This window comes from Marmota flaviventris, chromosome 2 (assembly GCF_047511675.1).
Source record: "Marmota flaviventris isolate mMarFla1 chromosome 2, mMarFla1.hap1, whole genome shotgun sequence".
NCBI lineage: Eukaryota > Metazoa > Chordata > Mammalia > Rodentia > Sciuridae > Marmota > Marmota flaviventris.
In genome coordinates this window covers 97,017,764-97,043,883 of record NC_092499.1, presented here as the reverse complement: position 1 = coordinate 97,043,883, position 26,120 = coordinate 97,017,764, and the positions used below count along the sequence as shown (strand labels likewise).

Sequence of the window (26,120 nt, the reverse complement as noted above, 5' to 3'; positions counted from 1 at the left end):
CAAACTCAGAGACTTTTCCAAGATCACACATGGAGTAGGGCCCAGGTCTCTGATTCCCAGTTGAGAACTTCTCTCCCACAGTTAGAAACCTAGGCCAGCATACTGTCACCGTGATTTAATATAAGTCAGCTATATGAGGAAATCCAGATCTTTTAGTAGAGTTTATAGATACAATCTAGCCATATGGTAGCTATAAAGACAGTCAAATTATAATTCAACCACAAATGAGAATGCAGACTCCAAATGAGGCAGGAAAACTGTTTCTACAAATTAGACTCTGACTTAAAAGGTGGAAAGTTCTGGGGCTGGGGTTGTGGCTCATCTAGCACGTACGAGGCCCTGGGTTCGATCCTCAGCACCACATAAAAATAAATAAATAAAATAAAGGTATAAAATAAATAAATAAGGGTGGAAAGTTCTAACATACTTACAGGAATATCTAAGACTAGGACACTTTGGATGATATCGCAACCTTTGTGGAATAGGATTAAAAATAAATTTAAGGTTACCTCCTCCTTAAGAAAAAGTACCATCATCTTCACAAATTACTCAAACAACTCAAGACCAAAGAATGAAATACTATTATATTGCCTAATTATGCATTTCATCAGACATATTATTCTAGGGAGAAATTTCAATAAACTAGTTAGAATAACCAAAGTAACAACAAAACTCTGCAAATAAAAGAGTTTTTCTTCTTAATTTTTTTGTCCTTTTTTCTTAGTTGGCAAAACTCATGCACCACAAAAGAAGAGATTCACTTGGATGTACTTCTCTTCTTGATTTCAAGTCATCTAAAAATTTCCTTCCAGAAATACAAACAAATTATAAACTGAAACACTGCTGTTGCCAATGCCCTTTCATACCAAACATCAGACAGCTTGTTTTAAAAAAGTAATCCTTGGAAAATACTATATATTTAACTATAAACTGATCCACAGGGTGTCTTGAATGTGAATCATACTTACAAACTTATCACGCAATGTTTAAATTAAAATGTACAACAGATTCAAAAACGCACATGAGTTGTGCCAAATTCTGTAATAGCTCTATCCCAAAAGGATAACATGTTCAATTTCATATAAACAGATTATCCTCTGGAACTTTCTAGTATTAAGATTTCTGAACAGGCTAACATTTAAATTGCTCTTCTGCCAAAAGTTCATTGTACAAACCTGCTTTTCTACACATAAGTTGTCAAACCAAAGAGGCAGGCTTTAAACCCTAGAAGGCTCAAAAGCAACACAAAACAACACTCATTATTTAGGCCTCTTTATCCATCTGCTACAAAAAAATCATGTTGTTATAAGAAGATCTTATTGCATTTGCCAGGCAAACACTTCCAAATTCCCACTAATGTATAGGATAAACCAGATGATTTTAAGATTAAAACCCACCAATAATTTCTCCCATAATTTATGACCTTGTGTCTGGGAGAGAGACACATACACAAAAAAGAAGTGAATATGGTAACTCTAAGACCAGAATTAGAGTATAGGACTACACATCAGATAAAATTTTGATGCATTTCTGTAATGACAGGTCATTAAGTTCTAGGCTACTCCTGACAAAGTTTCAGAAAGGACCAGCAGGCAGTTAGGAACACAAGGTCTCTAAAATCTAGGTTAGCTTGTTTATTACTGACTCACTTCTTAATATCATTGACCTATGATTCTAAACAAGAGTCACTACATCTAAAACACATACTGAAATATGAAAGTCGTTCTAAAAACAGCAAATATTGATTTTTCTGTTTGTCTTCATACTTTTTTAATTATAAGAGAAAATAGAGATATCATTCATACTTTTTTAACTATGAGAGAAAATGGAGATATACATTTTCCTGTTCTCACACATGGCATTAGAGATTTTCAAGGTAATTATTTAATGTTTCTAGGACACTACTTGTACAAATACATTTCACTACATCTTTTTTTTAACCCTAACTGGAGTCGCAATAATAATACTAGTTACCATTTAATGAAGTCCTACAGGCATCAAGAACTCTGTCATCCTTGTAACAACTCTTTTGGGATAGCAGTGACATCATTTTACAAGTAAATCTGAGACTTAGGTTAAATTAATATAGCTGGATAGAGCCCAGATTGAAATCTGGGGCTGTCCAACCCTAAATCCTTACAATATACTTCTATATATCCAAAGAAAAAACTATAAAAAAATTATTAGAATATATCCTTAACAGAAAACATGACTTAAAAACACAATTTAAAGATTTAACCAGACAGATGTTGTCAGATGCACCTGATTTATGAATAGCCAGCTATATGAAAGCCCAATGCTGCCCTCTGTGAATACTACCCAGAAACAGTCATATCTTCCTGCCTTTTGAAACATAAGTTAGCAAAAATAGAAGAGAAACCTCAGTTAGTATCGAGAGGAGACCAAAATGATACAGTAAATAAAATAAATGTGACATAATATACCCAATAATCTCAACTGCTAGCATTACCTTATGAACCAATTTACCTGAATTCCTTTAAATCCACATAGGAAATAGTTGTGCCACAAAGGATTTGTTCGGTCAATCTGAATGTTATTCGCACTAGTACTAAAGTCCCTGCAAAAACAAAAGCTACCATTAATTTAAACCTGAGGCCTTAAACTGCGAAATCAATGGCAGACTACTGCCATCTTGTGCTAAGACAGTGATACTGACAACTCCTTTTCCCTTTACTTTCAATATATGTACTTCAGTCTACTCCAAAACAATGAACATCTCCAGCTGCTAAAAGTTAAGAGAGGAAGTTGTAGTAGCCTTAATGACTAAACTGCCTTTAACTGACCTCTTTTATTTCCTGAAACAGAGAGGAACCAATATATTTTAGTATAATCTACAACCATTTTCTCTTTCATGTTAGCCCTTGTTAAGTTGGTGTAAACCACATGAATGCTTTATCCTCTGGGCCTGCAGTTTGGCAGACCCCCAACTGAAACAGGAGTACTCAAAGCCCTCTTTCCCCACACTCTCTGCCACCCATCCTATTTGACCATCTGTGGAATTTAAGAAAAAGAAATAACAAGCAAAACAAATAATTATTCTAATGGATCATAACACACTGGGGGGTAAGATTCTATGAGTCTATACTAATATAAATTAACGAATAAATAGCTAAATGAAAGAGAAAACTCTTTTTTGTATCAAAATGCCAACAAATAAATGTAGAAGAAATTACAGAAATAAAAAAAAACACTTTATGCTGAATTCTATGATAATTGTTTCAGGAAAAAATCATCAATAGATGTTAAAATTACAGAGTAAAAATCTAATGATGGGGCTGGGGTTGTGGCTCAGTGGTAGAGCGCTCACCTAGCACGTGCGAGGCCCTGGGTTCAATCCTCAGCACCACATAAAAATAAATAAATAAAATAAAGATATTGTGTCCAGCGATAACTAAAAAATAAATATTTTTTTAAAAAATCTAATGAGAAAAAGATATTTACATATTCTAAATGCATCTCCACCAAATATTTTTAATTAAAAAAATAATAACTTTATGGTAAAAAATATCTGGCAGACATCACCTTAACCAAATATTCAAAATTAACATCACCAATAAAAGGATATCATGTGCTTCCTTGATATAATGCATTGAGGATATATCCCTGGATATGTGTTCAGTCTTCTTAGTCACTATTTTGTGACTTCTGTGAAGAAAACTTGAAATGAAAGACAAATAAATAGATAAGACAGTCAAAGAATAAAATATAGGAATGTTGCAAGGATCAGTAGAAAAGAGGAAAGCAAGGCAAGATCCCCCATGTTGAATCAATGTTTTCCATAAATTTACTAAATATCTACTATGTGCCAGTCTTTTAAATCAATACCTTCCATGCATTTCTTAACTCAGTAACATGAATACATCATCTCTACCAAAAAAATAGTGACTGATCACTTAAGTGTGCAAGATATGCAGAGGAATATAAAGGTAAAAGGCAGAGGACTTGTCTTAAGAATTTGTAATGTAGCCAGGATGCCATGAATACAAACCACTACCAGACAGTACAGTTATGTGATAATGTGTAATATGAAGTGGGATATGAGGCTGAAAGGGTATTATTTCTATAGTCCAGCAGTGGACAAAGAGGAAAGGCCTTTCAGGAGGCTCAGAAAAGTTCAGTGACTTTCCAAGGACACAGTCTGACTTCAGCTCACAAACATTTCATTCTGTTATTACCCATGGAAGTCAACAAAGGGTTACAGAATTTGGAAGCAGATAAAATTTATGTTAGCAAATCTGATGGGCTGTGTTCCTAGTTAAGAGAGGATCTTGAAAGTCATAAAGAAAAGAAAATGTGTATATTCAGAAAAGTGGAAGAAAACTGTAAAGAGGTAGAAAGCTAGATAAGCAACATTAAGGAAAAAGTTGAATAGTTCAAATTCCTACAGAATTAAAGGTATAGGCTGTCTGTCATAGGGGGAAAAAAAACGCTCTTTAATTAGCTAATTAATTATTGCTTTTTCCAGTATCCTTGTCTGGCCTTTCTGCTTAGTCATTTCCTACATTTCAAACCCGATCACTCATTTTCCCAGCAACCTCACTCCTGCATTCTATCATCTGTATGTTTTCTCTACTCCTGCCCCCATGTTGTAGAATTCTGAGAATAAAGTTCCTGAAAATGAGCATAAATGATTCACTACATTGATACTTTCCACTTATATATTTTACTCATTCATTCACTTGTTCTTCCAACATTTTCCTAGTGTCTATCCTGTTTGTATGACTGGTATAGGGCTAGAAAATGTACAATAATAATAGCATCAAGAATGTGAAATATTTAGAAATTTGACAAAAGATGTAAAAGAAATGTATCCTGAAAATGACAAAATATTTCTAAGAGAAACTGAAGACCTAAATAAAAGGGGAGAAAGATTCATGGACTGAAAGATTCAAAATTACTAAGAGCCAATTCTCTCCCAAATTATATATTCAGTACAACTCTAATCGTAATCTTGGCATGCTTTCTCATAGAAATTGAATAGCTAATTCTAAAATTACTAGGCAAAGACTTAGAATAACCAAATCACTTTGAAAAAGACAACATTAGGAGACTTATACCACTTGATTTCAGGATGTGTTATAATGCTATAGTTATCAGACAGTATGTTAATGGAATAAAAATAGGTCAATGGGATAGAATAGAATACAGAAATAGACTCTCACATTGGTCTATTTGTCTATCTTTATGCCAATAAGTGATGGGAAATAACTGGATTGCTATATGCACAAAAACAAATCACAACATTTATCTCATAGTACATACATAAATGAGCTAAAAATGGATCATATACCTAAATGTAAGAGCTAAATCTAGAAATCTTTTAGAAAAAAAACAGGGAAATCTTTAAATGATCTTGGATTTTGCAAAGAGTTCTTTAGTACAGTTAAAAAATATAAATTATAAAAGAAATCATAGGATTTCATCAAAATTTTTCTTTTCTCCTCACTAGTAATTATAATGTACAATTAAAAAGTTAACTAAAATAAAATATTTCTTTCCTCAAAAGACATGGTAAAGAAAGTGAAAATTTAAGTCATATACCAGATGAAAATATTTGCAAAACATGTCTGACAAGGACTTATACTACACAAGAAACTCTTACTGGGTCAATAATAATATAAGATTAAAAAAAAAAACTAAAAATGGGCAAAGACTTACATAAATCCTTCAACAATGAACATATCTATTGCTATGGTTTAAATATGTGTACCCCAAAACTCCTGTGTAAGACAATGAAAGAAGGTTTAGAAGTGAAATGATTAGGTTATGAGAGCTATATATTGGGTTATAATCCCTGATAGGGATTAACTGAGTGGTAAATGTAGAAAGGTAGGATGTGGCTAGAAAAGTGTGTCCCTGGGGGGCATCCATTTGTGATACAGAGCTCTCTCTGCTTCCTGGCCATGTCCTGAGCCACTTTCCTCTACCATACTCTTCTATTATGATGTTCTGCATCACCAAGAGCTCTGAGGAATAGAGTAGGCAATCTATGGACTGAGAGCTATGAAACCATGAGCCCCCAAGTAAACTTTTATTCCTTAAAATTGTTTTTGTCAAGTCTTTTGGTCCCAGTAATGAAACAGCTAGAAGAGAAATTGGTACCAGGAGTGGGGTCACTGCTGCAACTAACCTGACCATGTGGTTTAGAATCTTTTACAGCTTTTTGGAATTCATGGGAGGAATTTTGGAAAGTTAGCGATGCAAGCTGGAAAAGCATTAAAATGTTGTAGTGGGCCTTAATTGGGCAACTCTGATGGGAGTTTAGAAGACCAGAATTGAGTATGAACAGCAAAGATTGGGGTCATGAGGTTTCAGAGAGGGGGAACTCAATTGGAAATTAAATAGAGACCATTAGTGTTAAATTCTGGCTAAGAAGCTGTCTGCATTTTGCTTGTGTCCTGAGAATTTCTGCGAGGCTGATTTTTAAAGTGAGGGACTGCTTAATTTGGCAGAAGGAATTTCTAAGCAGCATAGTATTCAGGTAGTGCCATGGATATTGCTGGTGGCTTTTAGCAAAGTTAATTGTGATAAACAGATGCATAAAGATTGAAAAACTTGCATTTGGCCAGAAAACTGTAGGTAAAACCAGGGCTAAGGAATGTGTGGTTGTTAAAGACATTACAGCCATTAAAGAAACACTACAGACTTTGACCATTAACAATAAGAAAGATGGATTGTGGGCTCTCAGGAACTGGCAAGACCACACCCATCTCAGGCTCAAGGGTATAAAAGTTAAAGTTTCTTTGAGCAGAGATCAGTGGGGCAACCTGCTTGCACAGGACAGCCTAGAAAGTTGTTTCACCATGCTCAGCCACACAGGCACTCGGAAGCTGCTAAGCATGGTCACTGGAGGCTTGGCTACTGCTCAAGATAGTGGCAGACATTGGCAGCAACCACATGGTGCTGGTTTGGCAGGATTGCAGGATGCCAAAGATAGAGGGTCACAGAAGCTTCCACCAAGATTTCAAAGGAGAAGGACTGGGAGGCCAGGCAAAGTGTAGTAGAGTTGGAGTCCCAGAAGGCAGCCTCTGAGAAGGCAATGCAGGAAGATGTGAGAAGGAAGTTAAAGTTGCAGTGGAGACCCCGAAGAATAAAAATTGCCAGTAACATGGGACTTTTGCCAAGGAAAGCTGCAGGAATTGGGCTGAGACAAGCCAATGTGGACTGCAACCAGCAAAGCCATAGAAGCACAGCTACACAAGCCCTTTGGAGAAAACATCAGGATACTGTGTGCTATAGATGCTGGACATAAAGCTACAAGACTTCCTTGCCCAGCTGGATTTTGGCCTTGTTTTGGTTCTATACCAGTATTAATGGAAATGCTTACTATGTGTCTTTATATAATCAATACATGTAACTTGCTTTTAAGTTTTACAAGAGCTCCTGCTGAGAGTTTGCCTTGAGTCTCTGAACAGACTTTGGAATTGAACTTTTGAGCAATACTCAAATGGTTGAAACTATGAGGACTCTTGGAAATGGACTAAATGTATTTCACATTGAGCATGAAGTTTTGGGAGCCAGGGGCAGAATGTTATGGTTTAGATAACAGGTGTACCCAAAAGTTCATGTGTGAAACAATGCAAGAAGGTTTGAGGTAAAATGATTGGGTTATGAGAGCCTTAACCCAATCAGTGAATTACTCCCCTTATAGGGATTAACTAAGTGGTAACTGTAGGCTGGTAGGGCATGGCTGGAGGAAGTGTATCATAGGGGGCGTGCCTTTGTGGTATACATATGAGCTTAGTCTATTTCTCTGCTTCCTGGTGTGATGTCTTGAGCTGTTTCACTCCACCATACTCTTCCACCATGATGTTCTGCCTCACCTTGAGCCCTGAAGAATGGAGCTGTCTATGGACTGAAATCTCTGAAACAGCGAGCCCCCAGATAAACTTTTCCTCCTCTAAAATTATTCTTATTGGGTTTTTTTTAGTTACAGCAGCAAAAAAGCTGATTAAACCATCCATATGGTAAATAAGCACAAGAAAAGATTTTGACATCACTAGTTAGATTAAATAAAAATTTAAAAACACAGTGATACTACCACACATTTAGAAGCATGGTTAAAATTTCAATGGGAGGGAGAGCCCACTCACCCTATGCCACCACAGGCCAGATTTCCGGAGGGAGAGCCCGCCCACCCTGTGCCACCACAGCCTGGATATCTGGAGGGAGAGACACCCCCGGCCTGCGCAGAGAGCCACCCTGCACTGAGGTTCCTTATTCACCAAAGCGTGGCTCCCCAGCCAACATCAGGAGACAAATAGACTTGAGGCTGCCACCGCCATGAAACTGGGATAGCACTGCTTCTATCAAGGGACAACAATAAGGACCTGGTAAGACGTCACCAAAGTCCCTATGGGCCTGGCTGCACCAGAGGTTTGTCTACCAGGGGTGCTAATAGTTATCCTGTTGCTGAGATAACAAGGAGTCTTGCAAGGTGTTGCCTATCTCTTGTTGCCCCACTAACAGCCAACTTCTTATGATTACCCTCTCACTAGTCATATAATCTAATACCTCCATATTCTCACATCCTACCTCATAAACATCTCAGCCAACCCCCCAATCCCCACTTTCACCATCAGAAACTGTAAACCATTATGCAAACCTATTGACTATATGGTAGAAGATAACCAAACTCATCATTTCTGATTATAGTGACAAAACTATTAATGTAAAAATAGAAGCTAACTGATATATGACTGCACTTTTGGTACATTGAGTGCTGTAATATTGTTCTCTCCCTTAAAAGCAAGGTATTGGTAAACTGTAGGGATACTATAATAAGGCAGAAGCTGTAATACTGCAGATCTACATTGCAAGAGAGGAAAACACATAGACATCATGAAAAAACAAGGGAGGAAAGTGCCCCAAACAAACCAAGATACTACAATAATAGAATCCATAGATAGTGCAATAGGTAAAATGTCAGAGAAGGAATTCAAAATATACATAACTAAAATGATTTGGGAATTAAAGAATGAACTTTAAATTAAAGAACTGAGCAGATACAGGCAAAAATTGATCACTCCAACAAAGAGATAAGAGAACAAATACAGGTTGCAAGAGATTACTTCAAGAAAGAGATAGAGATATTTAAAGAGAGAGAGAGAGAGAAAGAGAGAGAGAGAGAGAGAAATCCTGGAAATGATAGAAACAATAAAAGAACTCAATAGCTAGTATCACCAACAGACTAGATCACTTAGAAGACAGGACCACAGACAATAAAGACAAAATATACAATCTTGAAAATAAAGTTGACCTCACAGTGAAGATGGTAAGAAACCATGAACAGAACATCTAAGAATTATGGAATACCATCAAAAGACCAGATTTAAGATTTATTGGGATAGAGGAAATTTCAAAGATTCAAATCAAAGAAATGCACAATCTCTTCGATGAGATAATATCAGAAAATTTCCCAAGCATGAAGAATAAATTGGAAAATCAAATACAAGAGGCCTAAAGAATATTGAATGTACAAAATTACAACAGATCTACACCAAGACACATTATAATGAAAACGCCTAGCTTACAGAATAAGGATAGAATTTTAAAGGCCACAAGAGAGAAAAAACAGATTACCTATAAGGAAAGATTACCAATTCGGATCTCAGCAGATTTTTCAACTCAGACTCTCAAAGCCAGAAGACCCTGGAACAAGATATACAAAGCTCTAAAAATTTACGGATGCCCACCGAGAATCTTATATCCAGCAAACTAAAGCTTCAAATTTGATGATGAAATAAAAACATTCCATGATAAACAAAAGCTAAAAGAATTTATAGCAAGAAAGCCTGCACTACAGAACATTCTTGGCAAAATATTCCACAAGGAGGAAATGAAAATCTGCCAAGGGAAGAACAACAATAAAGGAAAAGCCAACCAAAGGAGAAACCAAGTAAAGCTAAATACCAAAATTAAACAAAAATGACTGGTAATACAAATCATGTCTCAATAATAACTCTAAATGTTAATGGCCTAAACTCACCAATCAAAAGACATAGGCTGGTATATTGGATTTAAAAAAAAAAAAAAAAGACCCAACAATATGCTGCCTTCAAGAGACTAATCTCATAGGAAAAGACCTCCACAGACAAAAGGTGAAAGGTTGGGATAAAATATACCATTCACATGGTCTACGTAAGCAAGCAGAGGTTTCCATCCTCATACCAAATAAAGTAGACTTCAAGCCAAAGTTAATCAAAAGGGATAAAGATGGACATTTCATACTGCTTAAGGGAACCATACATTAATAAGACGTAACAGTTATAAATATAAATGCCCCAAACAATGGAGCATTTACGTTCATCAATCAAACTTTTCTCAAGTTCAAGAGTCAAACAGACCACAACACAATAATTCTGGGTGACTTCAACACACCTCTTTCACCACTGGATAGATCATCCAAACAAAAGCTAAACAAAGAAACTAAGCAAATCTCAGTAAATACAAAAAAGTAGAGATACTACCCTGCATTCTTTCAGACCATAATGGAATAAAATTTGAAATCAATGATAAAATAAAAAATAAAACTACTCCAACATCTGGAAACTAAATAATATAATATTAAATGAATAATAGATTACAAAAGACCTAAAAAAAAACAGATTAAAAACTTCTTAGAGGTAAATGAGAACACTGATACAACATATTAAAATCTCTGGGACACTACAAAGGCAGTTCTAAGACGTAAGTTCATCGCATGGAGTTCATTCCTTTAAAGAAGAAAAAGTCAACAAATAAATGACCTAACATTACATTTTAAAGCCCTAGGAAAAAAAGAACAAATCAATCCCAAAAGCAGTAAGAGACAGGAAATACTTAAAATCAGAGCTGAAGTCAATGAAATTGAAACAAAAGAAACAATTCATAAAATTGACGAAACAAAAAGTTAGTTCTTTGAAAAAAATAAATAAAATTGATAAACCATTAGCCATGCTAATGAAGAGAAGAAGAGAGAAAACTCAAATTACTAACATCCATGATAAAAAAGGAAATATTATGATGGACACTACAGAAATAGAGAAGATAATTAGAAATTGTTTTGAAAAATTGTACTCCAATAAAATAGAAAATATCGAAGGCATCGATAAATTTCTATAGGCATATGATATGCCCAATCTAAATCAGGATGATACACACAATTTAAGCAGATCAATTTCAAGCAAGGAAATAGAAGATGCCATCAGAAGCCTATCAACTAAGAAAAGTCTAGGACTGGATGGATATACAACTGAGTTCTATAAGATCTTTAAAGAAGCACTAACACCAATACTTCTCAAACTATTTCATGAAATAGAGAAAGAAGGAACACTTCCAAACACATTCTATGAGACCAATATCACCCTGAGTCCAAAATCAAACAAAGACATATCAAAGAAAGAAAACTTCAGACCAACATCTCTAATGAAAATAGATGCAAAAATTCTCAATAAAATTCTGGCAAATCAAATATAAAAACATATCAAAAAGATAGTGCACCATGATCAAGTAGGGTTCATCCCAGGGATGCAACATTGGTTCATCATACAGAAATCAATAAATGTAATTCATCACACCAATAGACTCAAAGATAAAAATCATATGATCATCTCAATAGATGCTGAGAAAGCATTTGATAAAATACAGCATCCCTTCATGTTCAAAATGCTAGAAAAACTAGGGATAACAGGAACATACCTCAACATTGTAAAGTCTATCTATGCTAAGCCCCAGGCCAACATCATTCTAAATGGAGAAAAATTGAAAGCATTCCCTCGAAAAACTGAAACAAGACAGAGATGCCGTCTTTCACCACTTCTATTCAACATAGTTCTTAAAACTCTAGTCAGAGCAATCAGACAGATGAAAGAAATTAAAGGGATATGGATAGGAAAAGAAGAACTCAAATTATCACTATTTGCCAACTATATGATTCTATACCTAGAAGATCCAAAACATCCCACCAGAAATCTCTTAGAACTAATAAACGAATTCAGCAAAGTAGCTGGATATAAAATCAACACCCATAAATCAAAGGCATTTCTGTATATCAGTGATAAATCCACTAAAAAAGAAACTAAAAAAAAAACTACACCATTTACAATATTAGGAATATTATGGAATAAATTTTAACAAAAGAGGTGAAAGACCTCTACAATGCAAACTACAACACGCTGAAGAAAGAAATTAAAGAAGACCTTAGAAGATGGAAAGATCTCCCTTGTTCTTGAATAGGCAGAATTAATATTGTCAAAATGACCATACTAACAAAACCACTATACAGATTCAATAAAATCCCAGTCAAAATCCCAATGATATTCCTTATAGAAATAGAAAAAGCAGTCATAAAATTCATCTGGAAAAAAATAAAAGACCCAGAATAGTCAAAGCAATCCTTAGCAAGAAGAATGAAGGTGGTGGCATTACTATACCAGGCGTTAAACTATACTACAGAGTAACAGAAACAAAAATAGCATGGTATTGGCACCAAAATAGACTTTTAGACCAATGGTACAGAATAGAGGACACAGAGTCTAACCCACATAACTGCAGTTATCTTATATTAGACAAAGGTGCCAAAAACGTACATTGGAGAAAAAAATAGCCTCTTCAACAAACGGTGGAAAACTGGAAATCCACATGTGACAGAATGAAATTAAACCTCTATCACTCACCATGCACAAAACTCAAAGTGGATCAAGGACCTAGGAATTAAACCAGAGACTTTGCGCCTAATGGAAGAAAAAGTAGGCCCAAATCTCTATCAAGTCGGATTAGGTCCCAACTTTCTTAATAAGGCTCTTATAACTTAAGAATTAAAACCAAGATCAATAAATGGGATGGATTCAAACTAAAAAGCTTCTTCTCAGCAAAAGAAACAATCAGTGAGGTGAAGAGAGCGCCTACAGAATGTGAGCAAATCTTTACCACTTGCACATCAGATAGAGTACTAATCTCTAGGATATATTAAGCACTCAAAAATCTTAACACCATAAAACCAAATAACCCAATCAATCAACATATGAAAAAATGTTCAACATCTCTAGCAATTAGAGAAATGCAAATCAAAACTAATATAAGATTTCATCTCACTCCAGTCAAAATGGCAACTATTAAGAACACAACAAGGTCAGAGCAGGCCCAGCGGCCCGCCGGCATGGTAGACACGTCACCCCAATTGGAGGAGGGGCAGAGCAGAGCTGCCGCCCGCGCCTGCAAGGTAGGCAGGCCTGCGACCGACCGGCAGAACAGGCCCAAGGGCCCGCTGGCGTGGTAGACATGTCACCCCAATTGAAGGAGGGGCAGAGCAGAGCCGCTGCCTGCGCCTGCAAGGTAGGCAGACCTGGGATCGACTGGCAGAACAGGACCAGCGGCCCACTGACATGGTAGACACTTCACCCCAATTGGAGGAAGGGCCCAGCTGCTGCCCGCAAGGTAGGCAGAACGCACATCCCGGAGAAGGGGCCCAGCGGCCAGCCGGCCTAGTTGAAAGATCACCCCAATTGGAGGAGGGGAAAAGCCGCTGCCCGCGCCTGCAAGGTAGGCAAACCTGCAACCTGGAAAACAGGCCCAGCAGCCCGCCAGCGTGGTAGACAGATCACCCCTATTGGAGGAGGGGCCCAGCCGTTGCCCGCAAGGTAGGCAGACCACGTGACCTGGAGAAGGGGCCCAGCGGCCCACCGGTGGGATAGACAGATCACCCCAATTGGAGGAGGAGCACAGCCGCCGCCCGCTCCTGCAAGGGAGACATTGCAACTATACAAGAGCAATATAAATATATAGGGGGAAAATTCAATAACACAACAGTTTCACCAAGCAGAAAGAAACGCGAGCAGTATGAAAAGACAAAGAAAGAAAGGACCACAAGCAATGCAGGTCAACTCAACTTTAGAAGAGGTAACAGCTGCAGCAGAAGGAATGTCAGATAAAGAATTCAGGATTTACATGCTTCAGATGATCTGGAGTCTCAAGGAAGACATTAGACAGCAAAATCAGACAATGAAAGATCACTTTGACAATGAATTACATAAACAAATTCAAGAAGCAAAAGATCAACTATACAGGGAGATAGAGGTTATAAAAAACAAACAAACAGAAATCCTAGAAATGCAGGAAGCAATAAACCAACTTAAAAACTCAAATGAGAATACTACCAGCAGAGTAGAACACTTAGAAGATAGAACATCAGACAATGAAGACAAAGTATTTCAACTTGAAAAGAACATAGACAGCTCAGCGAGACTCTTAAGAAACCATGAGCAGAACATCCAAGAAATATGGGATAACATAAAGAGACCAAACTTAAGAGTCATTGGGATAAAGGAAGGTATAGAGGTCCAAACCAAAGGAATGAGCAATCTGTTCAACGAAATAATATGAGAAAACTTCCCAGACTTGAAGAATGAGACAGAATCCCAAATCCTAGAAGCCTACAGGACGCCGAATGTGCAAAATCATAAGAGATCCACACCTAGACACATTATAATGAAGATGCCCAACATACAGAATAAGGAGAGAATTTTAAAAGCTTCAAGAGAAAGGAAGCAGATTACATTTAGGGGTAAACCAATCAGGAAAACAGCTAATCTTTCAACACAGACTATGAAAGCTAGAAGATCCTGGAACAACATATTTCAAACGCTGAAAGAAAATGGGTTCCAACCAAGAATTGTGTATCCAGCAAAATTAAGCTTCAGGATGGAAGATGAAATTAAAACCTTCCACGATAAACAAAAGTTAAAAGAATTTGCAGCTAGAAAACCATCTCTTCAAAACATCCTCGGCAAAATACTACAGGAAGAGGAAATGGAAAATAACAATGAAAACCAACAGTGGGAGGTAGTACAATAAAGGGGAAAAAATAATCAAAGAGGAAAAACAAACCATGTTAAGTAACATAAATAAACAAATGTGGCTGGAAGAACAATCCATATCTCAATAATAACGCTAAATATTAATGGCTTAAACTCACCAATTAAGAGACACAGGCTAGTAGAATGGATAAAAAAAAAATCCAACAATATGCTGCCTACAGGAGACGCATTTGATAGGAAAAGACATACATAGACTGAAGGTGAAAGGTTGGGAAAAATCATATCACTCATATTGACTTCGGAAACAAGCAGGAGTGTCCATACTCATATCAAATAAAATAGATTTCAAGCCAAAGTTAATCAAAAGGGATAAAGAGGGACACTACATACTGCTCAAGGGAACCATACACCATCAAGACATAACAATCATAAATATATATGCTCCAAACAATGGTGCAGCTATGTTCATCAAACAAACTCTTCTCAAGTTCAAGAGTCTAATAGACCACCATACAATAATTATGGGAGACTTCAACACACCTCTCTCACCACTGGACAGATCTTCCAAACAAAAGTTGAATAAAGAAACTATAGAACTCAATAACACAATTAATAACCTAGACTTAATTGACATATATAGAATATACCATCCAACATCAAGCAGTTACACTTTTTTCTCAGCAGCACATGGATCCTTCTCAAAAATAGATCATATATTATGTCACAGGGCAACTCTTAGACATTATAAAGGAGTAGAGATAATACCATGCATCTTATCTGATGATAATGGAATGAAACTGGAAATCAATGATAAAAGAACGAAGGAAAAATCATGCATCACTTGGAGAATGAACAATAGGTTACTGAATGATCAATGGGTTATAGAAGACATCAAGGAGGAAATTAAAAAATTCTTAGAGATAAATGAAAACACAGACACAACATATCGGAATCTATGGGACACAATGAAAGCAGTTCTAAGAGGAAAATTCATTGCCTGGAGTTCATTCCTTAAAAAAAGGAAAAACCAACAAATAAATGATCTCACACTTCATCTCAAAATCCTAGAAAAAGAAGAGCAAAACAACAGCAAAAGAAGTAGAAGGCAAAAAATAATTAAAATCAGAGCTGAAATTAATGAAATCGAAACAAAAGAAACAATTGAAAAAATTGACAAAACTAAAAGTTGGTTCTTTGAAAAAATAAATAAGATCGACAGACCCTTAGCCATGCTAACGAATAGAAGAAGAGAGAGAACTCAAATTAATAGCATACAGGATGAAAAAGGCAATATCACAACAGACACTTCAAAAATACAGAAGATAATTAGAAATTATTTTGAATCCTTATACTCCAATAAAATAGAAGATAGTGAAGGCATCGATAAATTTCTTAAGTCATATGATCTACCCTGATTGAGTCAGGAGGATATAGACAACCTAAACAGACCAATATAAATTGAAGAAATAGAAGAAGCCATCAAAAGACTACCAACTAAGAAAAGCCCAGGACCGGATGGGTATACAGCAGAGTTTTACAAAACCTTTAAAGAAGAACTAATACCAATACTTTTCAAGCTATTCCAGGAAATAGAAAAAGAGGGAGAACTTCCAAATTCATTCTACGAGGCCAACATCACCCTGATTCCTAAACCAGACAAAGACAATTCAAAGAAAGAAAAACTACAGACCAATATATCTAATGAACCTAGATGCAAAAATCCTCAATAAAATTCTGGCAAATCGGATACAAAAACATATCAAAAAAATTGTGCACCATGATCAAGTAGGATTCATCCCTGGGATGCAAGGCTGGTTCAATATACGGAAATCAATAAATGTTATTCACCACATCAATAGACTTAAAGATAAGAACCATATGATCATCTTGATAGATGCAGAAAAAGCATTCGACAAAGAACAGCATCCCTTTATGTTCAAAACTCTAGAAAAACTAGGGATAACAGGAACATACCTCAATATTGTAAAAGCTATCTATGCTAAGCCTCAGGTTAGCATCATTCTGAACGGAGAAAAATTGAAGGCATTCCCTCTAAAATCTGGAACAAGACAGGGATGCCCTCTCTCACCACTTCTGTTCAACATAGTTCTTGAAACACTGGCCAGAGCAATTAGACGAAAGAAATTAAAGGCATAAAAATAGGAAAAGAAGAACTTAAATTATCACTATTTGCAGATGACATGACTCTATACCTAGCAGACCCAAAAGGGTCTACAAAGAAACTATTAGAGCTAATAAATGAATTCAGCAAAGTGGCAGGATATAAAATCAACACGCATAAATCAAAGGCATTCCTGTATATCAGCGATAAATCCTCTGAAGTGGAAATGAGGACAACCACTCCATTCAAAATATCCTCAAAAAATAAAAATAAAATACTTGGGAATCATCCTAACAAATGAGGTGAAAGATTTATACAATGAAAACTACAGAACCCTAAAGAGAGAAATAGAAGAAGATCTTAGAAGATGGAAAAATATACCCTGTTCATGGATAGGCAGAACTAACATCATCAAAATGGCGATTTTACCAAAAGTTCTCTATAAGTTTAATGCAATGCCAATCAAAATCCCAATGGCATTTCTTGTAGAAATAGATAAAGCAATCATGAAATTCATATGGAAAAATAAAAGACCCAGAATAGCAAAAACAACTCTAAGCAGGAAGTGTGAATCAGGCGGTATAGAGATATCAGACTTCAAACTATACTACAGAGCAATAGTAACAAAAACAGCATGGTACTGGTACCAAAATAGGCGGGTGGACCAATGGTACAGAATAGAGGACACAGAAACCAATCCACAAAATTACAACTATCTTATATTTGATAAAGGGGCTAAAAGCATGCAATGGAGGAAGGATAGCATCTTCAACAAATGGTGCTGGGAAAACTGGAAATCCATATGCAACAAAATGAAACTGAATCCCTTTCTCTCGCCATGCACAAAAGTTAACTCAAAATGGATCAAGAAGCTTGATATCAAATCAGAGACACGGCATCTGATAGAAGAAAAAGTTTGCTACAATCTACATACTGTGGGGTCGGGCTCCAAATTCCTCAATAGTTCACCCATAGCACAAGAGTTAATAACTAGAATCAACAAATGGGACTTACTCAAACTAAAAAGTTTTTTCTCAGCAAAAGAAACAATAAGAGAGGTAAATAGGGAGCCTACATCCTGGGAACAAATCTTTACTCCTCACACTTCAGATAAAACCCTAATATTCAGAGTATACAAAGAACTCAAAAAATTAAACAATAAGATAACAAATAACCCAATCAACAAATGGGCCAAGGACCTGAACAGACACTTCTCAGAGGAGGACATACAATCAGTCAACAAGTACATAAAAAAATGCTCACCATCTCTAGCAGTCAGAGAAATGCCAATCAAAACCACCCTAAGATACCATCTCACTCCAGTAAGATTGGCAGCCATTATGAAGTCAAACAACAATAAGTGTTGGCGAGGATGTGGGGAAAAGGGTACACATGTACATTGCTGGTGGGACTGCAAATTGGTGCAGCCAATTTGGAAAGCAGTATGGAGATTTCTTGGAAAGCTGGGAATGGAACCACCATTTGACCCAGCTATTCCCCTTCTCGGTCTATTCCCTAAAGACCTAAAAAGAGCATACTACAGGGACACTGCTACATCGATGTTCATAGCAGCACAATTCACAATAGCAAGACTGTGGAACCAACCTAGATGCCCTTCAATAGACGAATGGATTAAAAAAATGTGGCATTTATACACAATGGAGTATTACTCTGCATTAAAAAATGACAAAATCATAGAATTTGCAGGGAAATGGATGGCATTAGAGCAGATTATGCTAAGTGAAGCTAGCCAATCCCTAAAAAACAAATGCCAAATGTCTTCTTTGATATAAGGAGAGTAACTAAGAACAGAGTAGAGAGGAAGAGCATGAGAAGAAGATTAACATTAAACAGGGATGAGAGGTGGGAGGAAAAGGGAGAGAGATGGGAAATTGCATGGAAATGGAAGGAGACCCTCAGGGTTATACAAAATTACATACAAGAGGAAGTGAGGGGTAAGGGGAAAAAAGGGGGAGGAGAAATGAATTACATTAGATGGGGTAGAGAGAGAAGAGGGGAGGGGAGGGGAGGGGAGGGGAGGGGAGGGGGGATAGCAGAGGATAGGAAAGGCAGCAGAGTACAACACACACTAGTATGGCAATATGTAAATCAGTGCATGTGTAACCGATGTGATTCTGCAATCTGTATACGGGGTAAATATGGGAGTTCATAACCCACTTGAATCAAAGTGTGAAATATGATATATCAAGAACTATGTAATGTTTTGAACAACCAACAATAAAAATTTTAAAAAATAAATAAATAAATAAAATGTTTAATACTATTAACTGAAAAAAAAAAAAAGATCACAACAATTAGTATTAGTGAGGATGTGGGGGGAAAGTCCTACTCATACATTGCTGGTAAGACTGCAAATTGGTGCAGCCAATCTGGAAAGCAGCATAGAGATTCCTTAGAAAACTTGGAATGGAACCACCATTTGACCCAGCTATCCCACTCCTCGGTTTATACCCAAAGGACTTAAAAACAGCATACTACAGGGATACAGCCACATACATATTTATAACAGCACAATTCACAATAGCTAAATTGTAGAACCAAACCAGATGTCCTTCAGTAGATGAACGGATAGGGAGACTATGGAATATATACACAATGAAATATTACTTCCACATTAAAGAGAATAAAATCATGGCATTTGCAGGTAAATGGATGGAGCTGGAGAATATAATGCTAAGTGAAGCAAACCAATCCCAAAAAAACAAACGCAAATGTTTTCTTTGATATGAGGATGCTGACTCATAATGCGGATGAGTGGGGAGCATGGGAAGAATGGAGGAACTTTAGATATGGCAAAGGGGAGGGAGGGGAAGGGAGGGGGCAAGGGAGTAGGAATGATGGTGGAATGAATTAGACATCATTACCTTAAGTACATGTATGAAGACACGAATGGTGTGAAAATACTTTGTGTACAACCAGTGACTTGAAAAATTGTGTTCTATATGTGTAATATGAAATAAATAGCATTCTGCCATCATGTACAACAAATTAGAATAAATAAAAATGATATTTAAGGGCTGGGGATGTGGCTCAAGCGGTAATGCGCTCGCCTGGAATGCGCAGGGCACTGGGTTCGATCCTCAGCACCACATAAAAATAAAATAAAGATGTTGTGTCCACCAAAAACTGAAAAATAAATATTAAAAAATTCTCTCTCTTTCTTCTCTCTCTCTTTTAAAAAAAATATTTTTAAAAATAAAAAGATAAATGAATAAAGATTTTAAGAAAAATAATAGTGAAGTAAAAAACAAATAAAATTATTTTGAGTATTTGCAAAAAAAAACTTCAACACATACTAACAAGGATGTAGAACTACTTTAACTCTCATACACCACTGGTAAGGACATAAAATAGTACAACCACTTTGGAAAACAGAAAATTTCTTAATTTTGGTAAGCCAAACAATCCACTACTATTCACCAAGAAAAATAGGAGCTATCTACCTTGATAATTCACCTCTACTTCCCTAATTCAATTTTCATGATCCTTCACTACTGCTCCTGGGATCATTTGCCAAATATTCTACTTTTTTTCCAAGTCTATCTCTGGATCTGCTTTTGTGAAAAATAAAACCAAAACCATATATTCACCAATGTGGGAATAGTTAATTTTAGTAAATTGATATGACAAAACTTTTTACAGCCATAAATATTCATAAACAATGGCAGAGAATACGTTTGAGGGGCTGGGGTTGTGGTTCAGCAATAGAGTGCTCACCTAGCACATGCGGGACACTGGGTTCAATCCTCAGCACCACATAAAAATAAATAAATAAAATAAAGGTATTGGATCCAACTACAAATAAATATATATTTTTTTTAAATGTTTGAGATAATATAAATTTTTCTTTAAAGGATCCAAAATGTAGATAAGCTATGTTAGAAACCATACAAAATTAGTAGGAAAAAAAATTCTATGCAGTAAGCTTCATATAAAGTAAGAAATCTCTATGTCTACAACCTAATATAGTGCCTTATCAAAAATACTTGCTGAACTAATGAATGTCATTGTAGCAAACTGACTGATGAACAAAAAGCCAAAAATAAAATGTGCCAACTATATGTTCTTTTATAATCAAATCTATAATGATACAGTGATGCATCACTTAGTGATAGAATAATTTATTCAGAGAAATTCATCATTAGGCAATTGTTTTCACTGTGCAAACAACAAATATAAAGTACTTACATAAACCTAGATGGTACAGCCTATATACACCTAAGTCATATTGCTCCCATGCCACAAACCTGTACTATAGACAATTATAACACAAAATATTAAGTATTTGTGTATCTAAACATATTCAAAAAAGAAAAGATACTATAAAAATATTGCATGTATGAAAGATTTAAAATGGTACACTTGTAAAGGGCTCTTACCATGAGCGGAGCTTGCAAGATGAAATTGCTTTGAGTGAGTGAATGGTGAATAAATATGAAGGCCTATGACATTTCTATACATGACAAAACTTCATAAATGCTCTACACTTAGGCTACACTAAACTTACTAAATTTTTTTTCAATTTATTTCCTTAGCTTACTATAACTTTTTTACTTATAAACTTTTTAAAACCTTTCTGACTCTTTTGTAATAACACTGGACTTAAAACACATAGGCAATAGGAATTCTCAATTTTTATTATAACCTCATGGGATCTCTATCCTATAGGTGATCCATCATTAACGAAAACATCATTATGTGGCTCATGATTATACAAGTAAGGCTTATCACAAGAATGCAAAGATGGCTCAACATTAGAAAATCTATTGAAGTAATTCACCACATTAGAAAAACTGATCTTCAAGACTAAAGAGACATTTAATAAAATTCAGTACCCATTGCTGAATTTTTTTAATCTTAGTAAACTAGAAATTTTTTTAAAAAAAAAAACTACTTATTCATCTTAATAAAGTATACATACTAGAAACCCCTATTAAGCATCAAATTGTCTTATACTGAGGCTAGAACATGAAAGAAGAGTGACAACAATATCTAAAATCACAAAGCTTACACTATACTGAGAGATACAAATAATGGTAATACCTTCTAGTAAGATGTTCTGAAAGAGAATTAAAGGATGCCATAGTAACAAAGGAAAGGCAGCACAACTGCCTTTTCTGGAGACTGTTACTTGAGTAGATGATAAATACCTTCTGGGCAAGAACAGATTGCTCAGTATCTAAGACAATGTGTAGTACATGGTTAAATCTTCAATAAATGTTTCTTAAATGAATGAACAAAATGAACAAACATTAAATAGTGGCCTTAGATAGTTTCAAATATCAAGTATGAAATATCAATAAATTACATAACTTACTCTAAATTTGATATCTTCTAAAGAGTCCACTTGGGTACAAAAAACACCACCATACTTCACATACACAGATTACACACACATTGGCAATCCTAAATACTCACGGATACAAGGGATTTGTGTTGGCCAGCTGAAGAGTGTGTGTTTTCACAGGTTCCACAGCTATTAACATATCTTGTTCTACAGCCATAGGAAGAACAGAATATCCACAGTAATCTATGTGCTCTCCTAGAAAAGACAACATTTTTTTTAATCACTGCTACCATATGAAACAAAAGAAGCTCAAGTAAGTTGACACACAAGAAAAACTTGACCATGAGCCATGTTTTAATAGAAAATAAACATACTATAGGAAAAAAGTTATTCAGCTTTCCTTTTACCCCACACATCTGAGTCAGAAACTTCTACTAGTTGGTTTCTGTTAATATTTTGAATATTTTTAATCTTAAGCTTTGCTCCAATTCCTAATTCATAAGGACCATTTTCAAAATTTATGTTATGTAACTAGCTATATGAGCATCAAGAAAAGTAAATCTCCACCAAAAAAATCAAGTAACCCAAGTAATATATGGGCAAATGAATTAAACAGATATTTCTCAAAAGAAGAAATACAAATGGCCAACAAATACATGAAAAAATGTTCAATATCATTAGCAATCAGAGAAATGCAAATCAAAACTACCCTGAGATTTCATTTCATACCAATCAGAATGGAAGTCATCAAGAATACAAATAATGATAAATGCTAGAGAGAATGTAGAGAAAAAGGAACTAATTTTTATATTGTTGGTGAGACTGTCAATTAGCATAACCACTAAGGAAATCAGTATGAAAGTTCCTTAAAAGACTAGGCATGGAACCACCATATGACCCAGCTATACACACTCCTCAGTATTTATCCTTAAGAATTACACTCATGTACATGCATACTTCTGTTTATAGCAGCACAATTCACAGCAGCCAAACTGTGGAACCAGCCTAGATGTCCATCAGCTGATGAATGATAAAGAAAATGTGGTATATACACACAATGAAGTTTTACTCAGCCATAAAGAATAATGAAATTATGTCATTTGCAGGAAAATGGAGAGAACTAGAGACTATTATGCTAAGTGAAATAAGTCTAACTCATAAGGTCAAGGGTCGTATGTCATCTCCCTTATGTAGAAGATAGAAGAAAAAAGGAAAAGAGAGGTGAAGGCAAATCTCATGAAAATCAAAGTAATATCATTAGAGGAAAGGGACCAACATGCAGGAGATGGGGAGGGAGAGGAGAAGTGTTGGGGAGATTTATTGGCCAAATTTTATTGTTATATTGTGTGCATGTACAAATATGTAACACCAAATTCCATCATTTTGTACAACTATAATGCACAAAAAAGGGAGAAAAAAGAATAAAACAAAAAAAATAATATATTCTTTCTCTGTTGCTCTTTTGTATTAACATTTAAAATATAAACAATGAAGACTTAAGTACATTCTCCCTTATATTAACATTATTTGGGTTCCACCCTCTTCCTTACCAGCCAATGGCTCTCTAAATAAAGATTTTGGTTATTATTGTGGCATAACCAAATGTCTAGCAATTTGATCAGCACTGATAAGTTGTGTTTAATGTCCTAGACGAGGTTAGGAAAAAAATATTTAAGCTGCACTTTCAACATATAAGCACATATAGGTAATAAACTATTCTTTTCATTCTAATTCTTCTATGAATCACCAGCAGAATTTTTTTCCCCATTATACCAAAACAGTTTACCCAAGTCACCATTTAAACTCAAGGTCACTAGTCATGAGACTTAAAACACAAAATAACAAATTTAAGAAAGATGAGCTTACTCAGCCATAAATAAAAATGATACTATGTCATTTGCAGGAAAATGGAAAGAACTAGAGACTATTATGCTAAATGAAATAAGATGAGCAAGCTCATTTATTTCCCTGGTACATATTTTTTTATATCTGATTGTTCCTATAGCAGATAATAATCAACTAGGAAACAAAAATTTAATAGAAGACAATTCAATTGCATAATTATATTGTTATTCTACATACAGGGCATAAGTATTTTCTTTCCACATTGATGTGCTCTTTAAAATGACATTAAAATATTTTGTGGGGGATTAATAATGACAAATGAAAAGCTGGCTTTCAAAGTTATCTTTCTCTAACTACCTTCAAAAGGACAACAATATAAAATAAGTAGAAAACACATATTCAAATAGAAAGAACTCTAAGGAGGCATTCATTCTGTTGGGAAGGTGGCAACATGAATGGCAGCCTTATGAAAATGAACAATTTCTCCATTTGTCAAAACCAATTAAAAAAAAAAGAAAAGAAAAAAAATCACCCCAGATGAAACAGTGGGGGAGGAGCAGGACCTGCTGGGAAGAAAGTGTAACAAAATATTACATCCTCAATATTTTGATGGAAATTATAATAGTTTTTAAGAAAGATTGAACTTCACTTTATTCTGTGTACTAACTAGTTATGTTAGAATCATTTACAAACCGCCTACACCTTTCTAAATTAGAAAACAATCAACGAATTTACTAGAATAGGAATTATTTATCAGGAAAATCCTACCCCTAAAACAATATCTCTAAGGATAATGCTTCTTTGCAATCCCAGGCAATTGAAAGAAGTTGATGTCCTCCTCCTGTTCTGATTTCCAAGCCCTTTTCCTGTATTTCTTCTGAGGCTTATGCCACATTCTCCTCTCCTCACCACTTTCATCTATGACTCCTTGGTGACTCTACTCCTCACTGAAGACCTCAGCATGTGGTTTCATTTCCCTCTCCTTCCCCATTCTGCAACTAACTGGATAATATCCAGACAAACCACTTAGTCTAAGACCCCAGCTTCTCAATTCCTTGGCCTCCAGAAAGCCTGAGTCGATTCCTCTCTGCTTCAGCCATATACTTCCATGGCCTTGACAAATCCAATAATGACTGTAGACTTTCTTATCACCTAGAATTGTCTACCTATGAAAATTGTTTCAAATCTCATACTTTTTACTAAAACTTTCCATCCTACCATTTCTCACTCAGTTTCTCCCACTCACCTGCCTTTCACACTCATTTCTTTGCCTTCTCTACTTTATAAATTCCTACCTTTCTTTCTTTTTCTAATCAGCATAGATTCCAAGGTGTGTTACTTCACTTGCTCTCCTACTAATATTATTAACTTCTTCAGTCTACTGTCATTCTCTTGAAATCTTTATCCAAAACAAAACCTCAAACCTACATCAAAAACCCAGGCAGCTTAGACGAGCTAAAGCAGAAGGAAAATGCACAACTTTGTGGACTGCACCACTGATAATTCTCCAGTTCTTAACTAGATCTTGGTCCTATCCAGCAAACCTTTCATTTGTCCATTATTTCTTTTTCTCATCCAAGAACTATTTACAATTTCCTGCTCCTTCTCTCTACTACACTTCACATAAACTCCCTCAATCATCTATACTATAATTATTCATTCACCCACATCAACAGACATACTTCACTTCCTTATTTCCTGTTAAGTGTCAAAGTGGACATCCTCCAATGCCTAGACACCAGTCCTTCTTGCCTTCAGGGGCATTCTGTTCTACCAGTTCCTCAGTTATCTTCACCCTCTGCCTTGACAGTACTCCCTTGTGACCTTTTCCCCAATAACTATACCTACATATCCTATATTTTTATGTCCTTAATAACTATCTTCAAAATAAAATAAGATTGCCTGAATTGATAATAACTGAAGCTAGGTGATAAGTACATGGGATTTTACTATACTATTGCAATTTTTATATATTTATATTTTTCATTATAAAAAGGTTTTACTTTTAGTCATCCCCTGACCCCTGGAT

The 26,120-nt window shown here is 35.6% G+C and overlaps 1 protein-coding gene across 5 annotated transcripts in view; it reads right to left on the bottom strand.

Annotated features, from left to right (window-relative positions):
• The window catches only part of Galk2 (galactokinase 2), a 133,709-nt gene that overhangs the window by 85,579 nt on the left and 22,010 nt on the right, over positions 1 to 26,120 (bottom strand). For 4 of the 5 annotated variants that reach the window (XM_071608237.1, XM_027924909.2, XM_027924915.2 and 1 more), the window contains exons 3-4: positions 22,378 to 22,501; positions 2,488 to 2,578 (exon numbers count right to left, since the gene is read on the bottom strand). In XM_071608237.1, coding sequence (XP_071464338.1) covers positions 2,488 to 2,578; positions 22,378 to 22,501 — 215 coding nt within the window. Of the gene's footprint in view, positions 1 to 2,487; positions 2,579 to 22,377; positions 22,502 to 26,120 lie in introns of those variants that run through there. The other variant, XM_027924922.3, reaches the window with a different exon arrangement.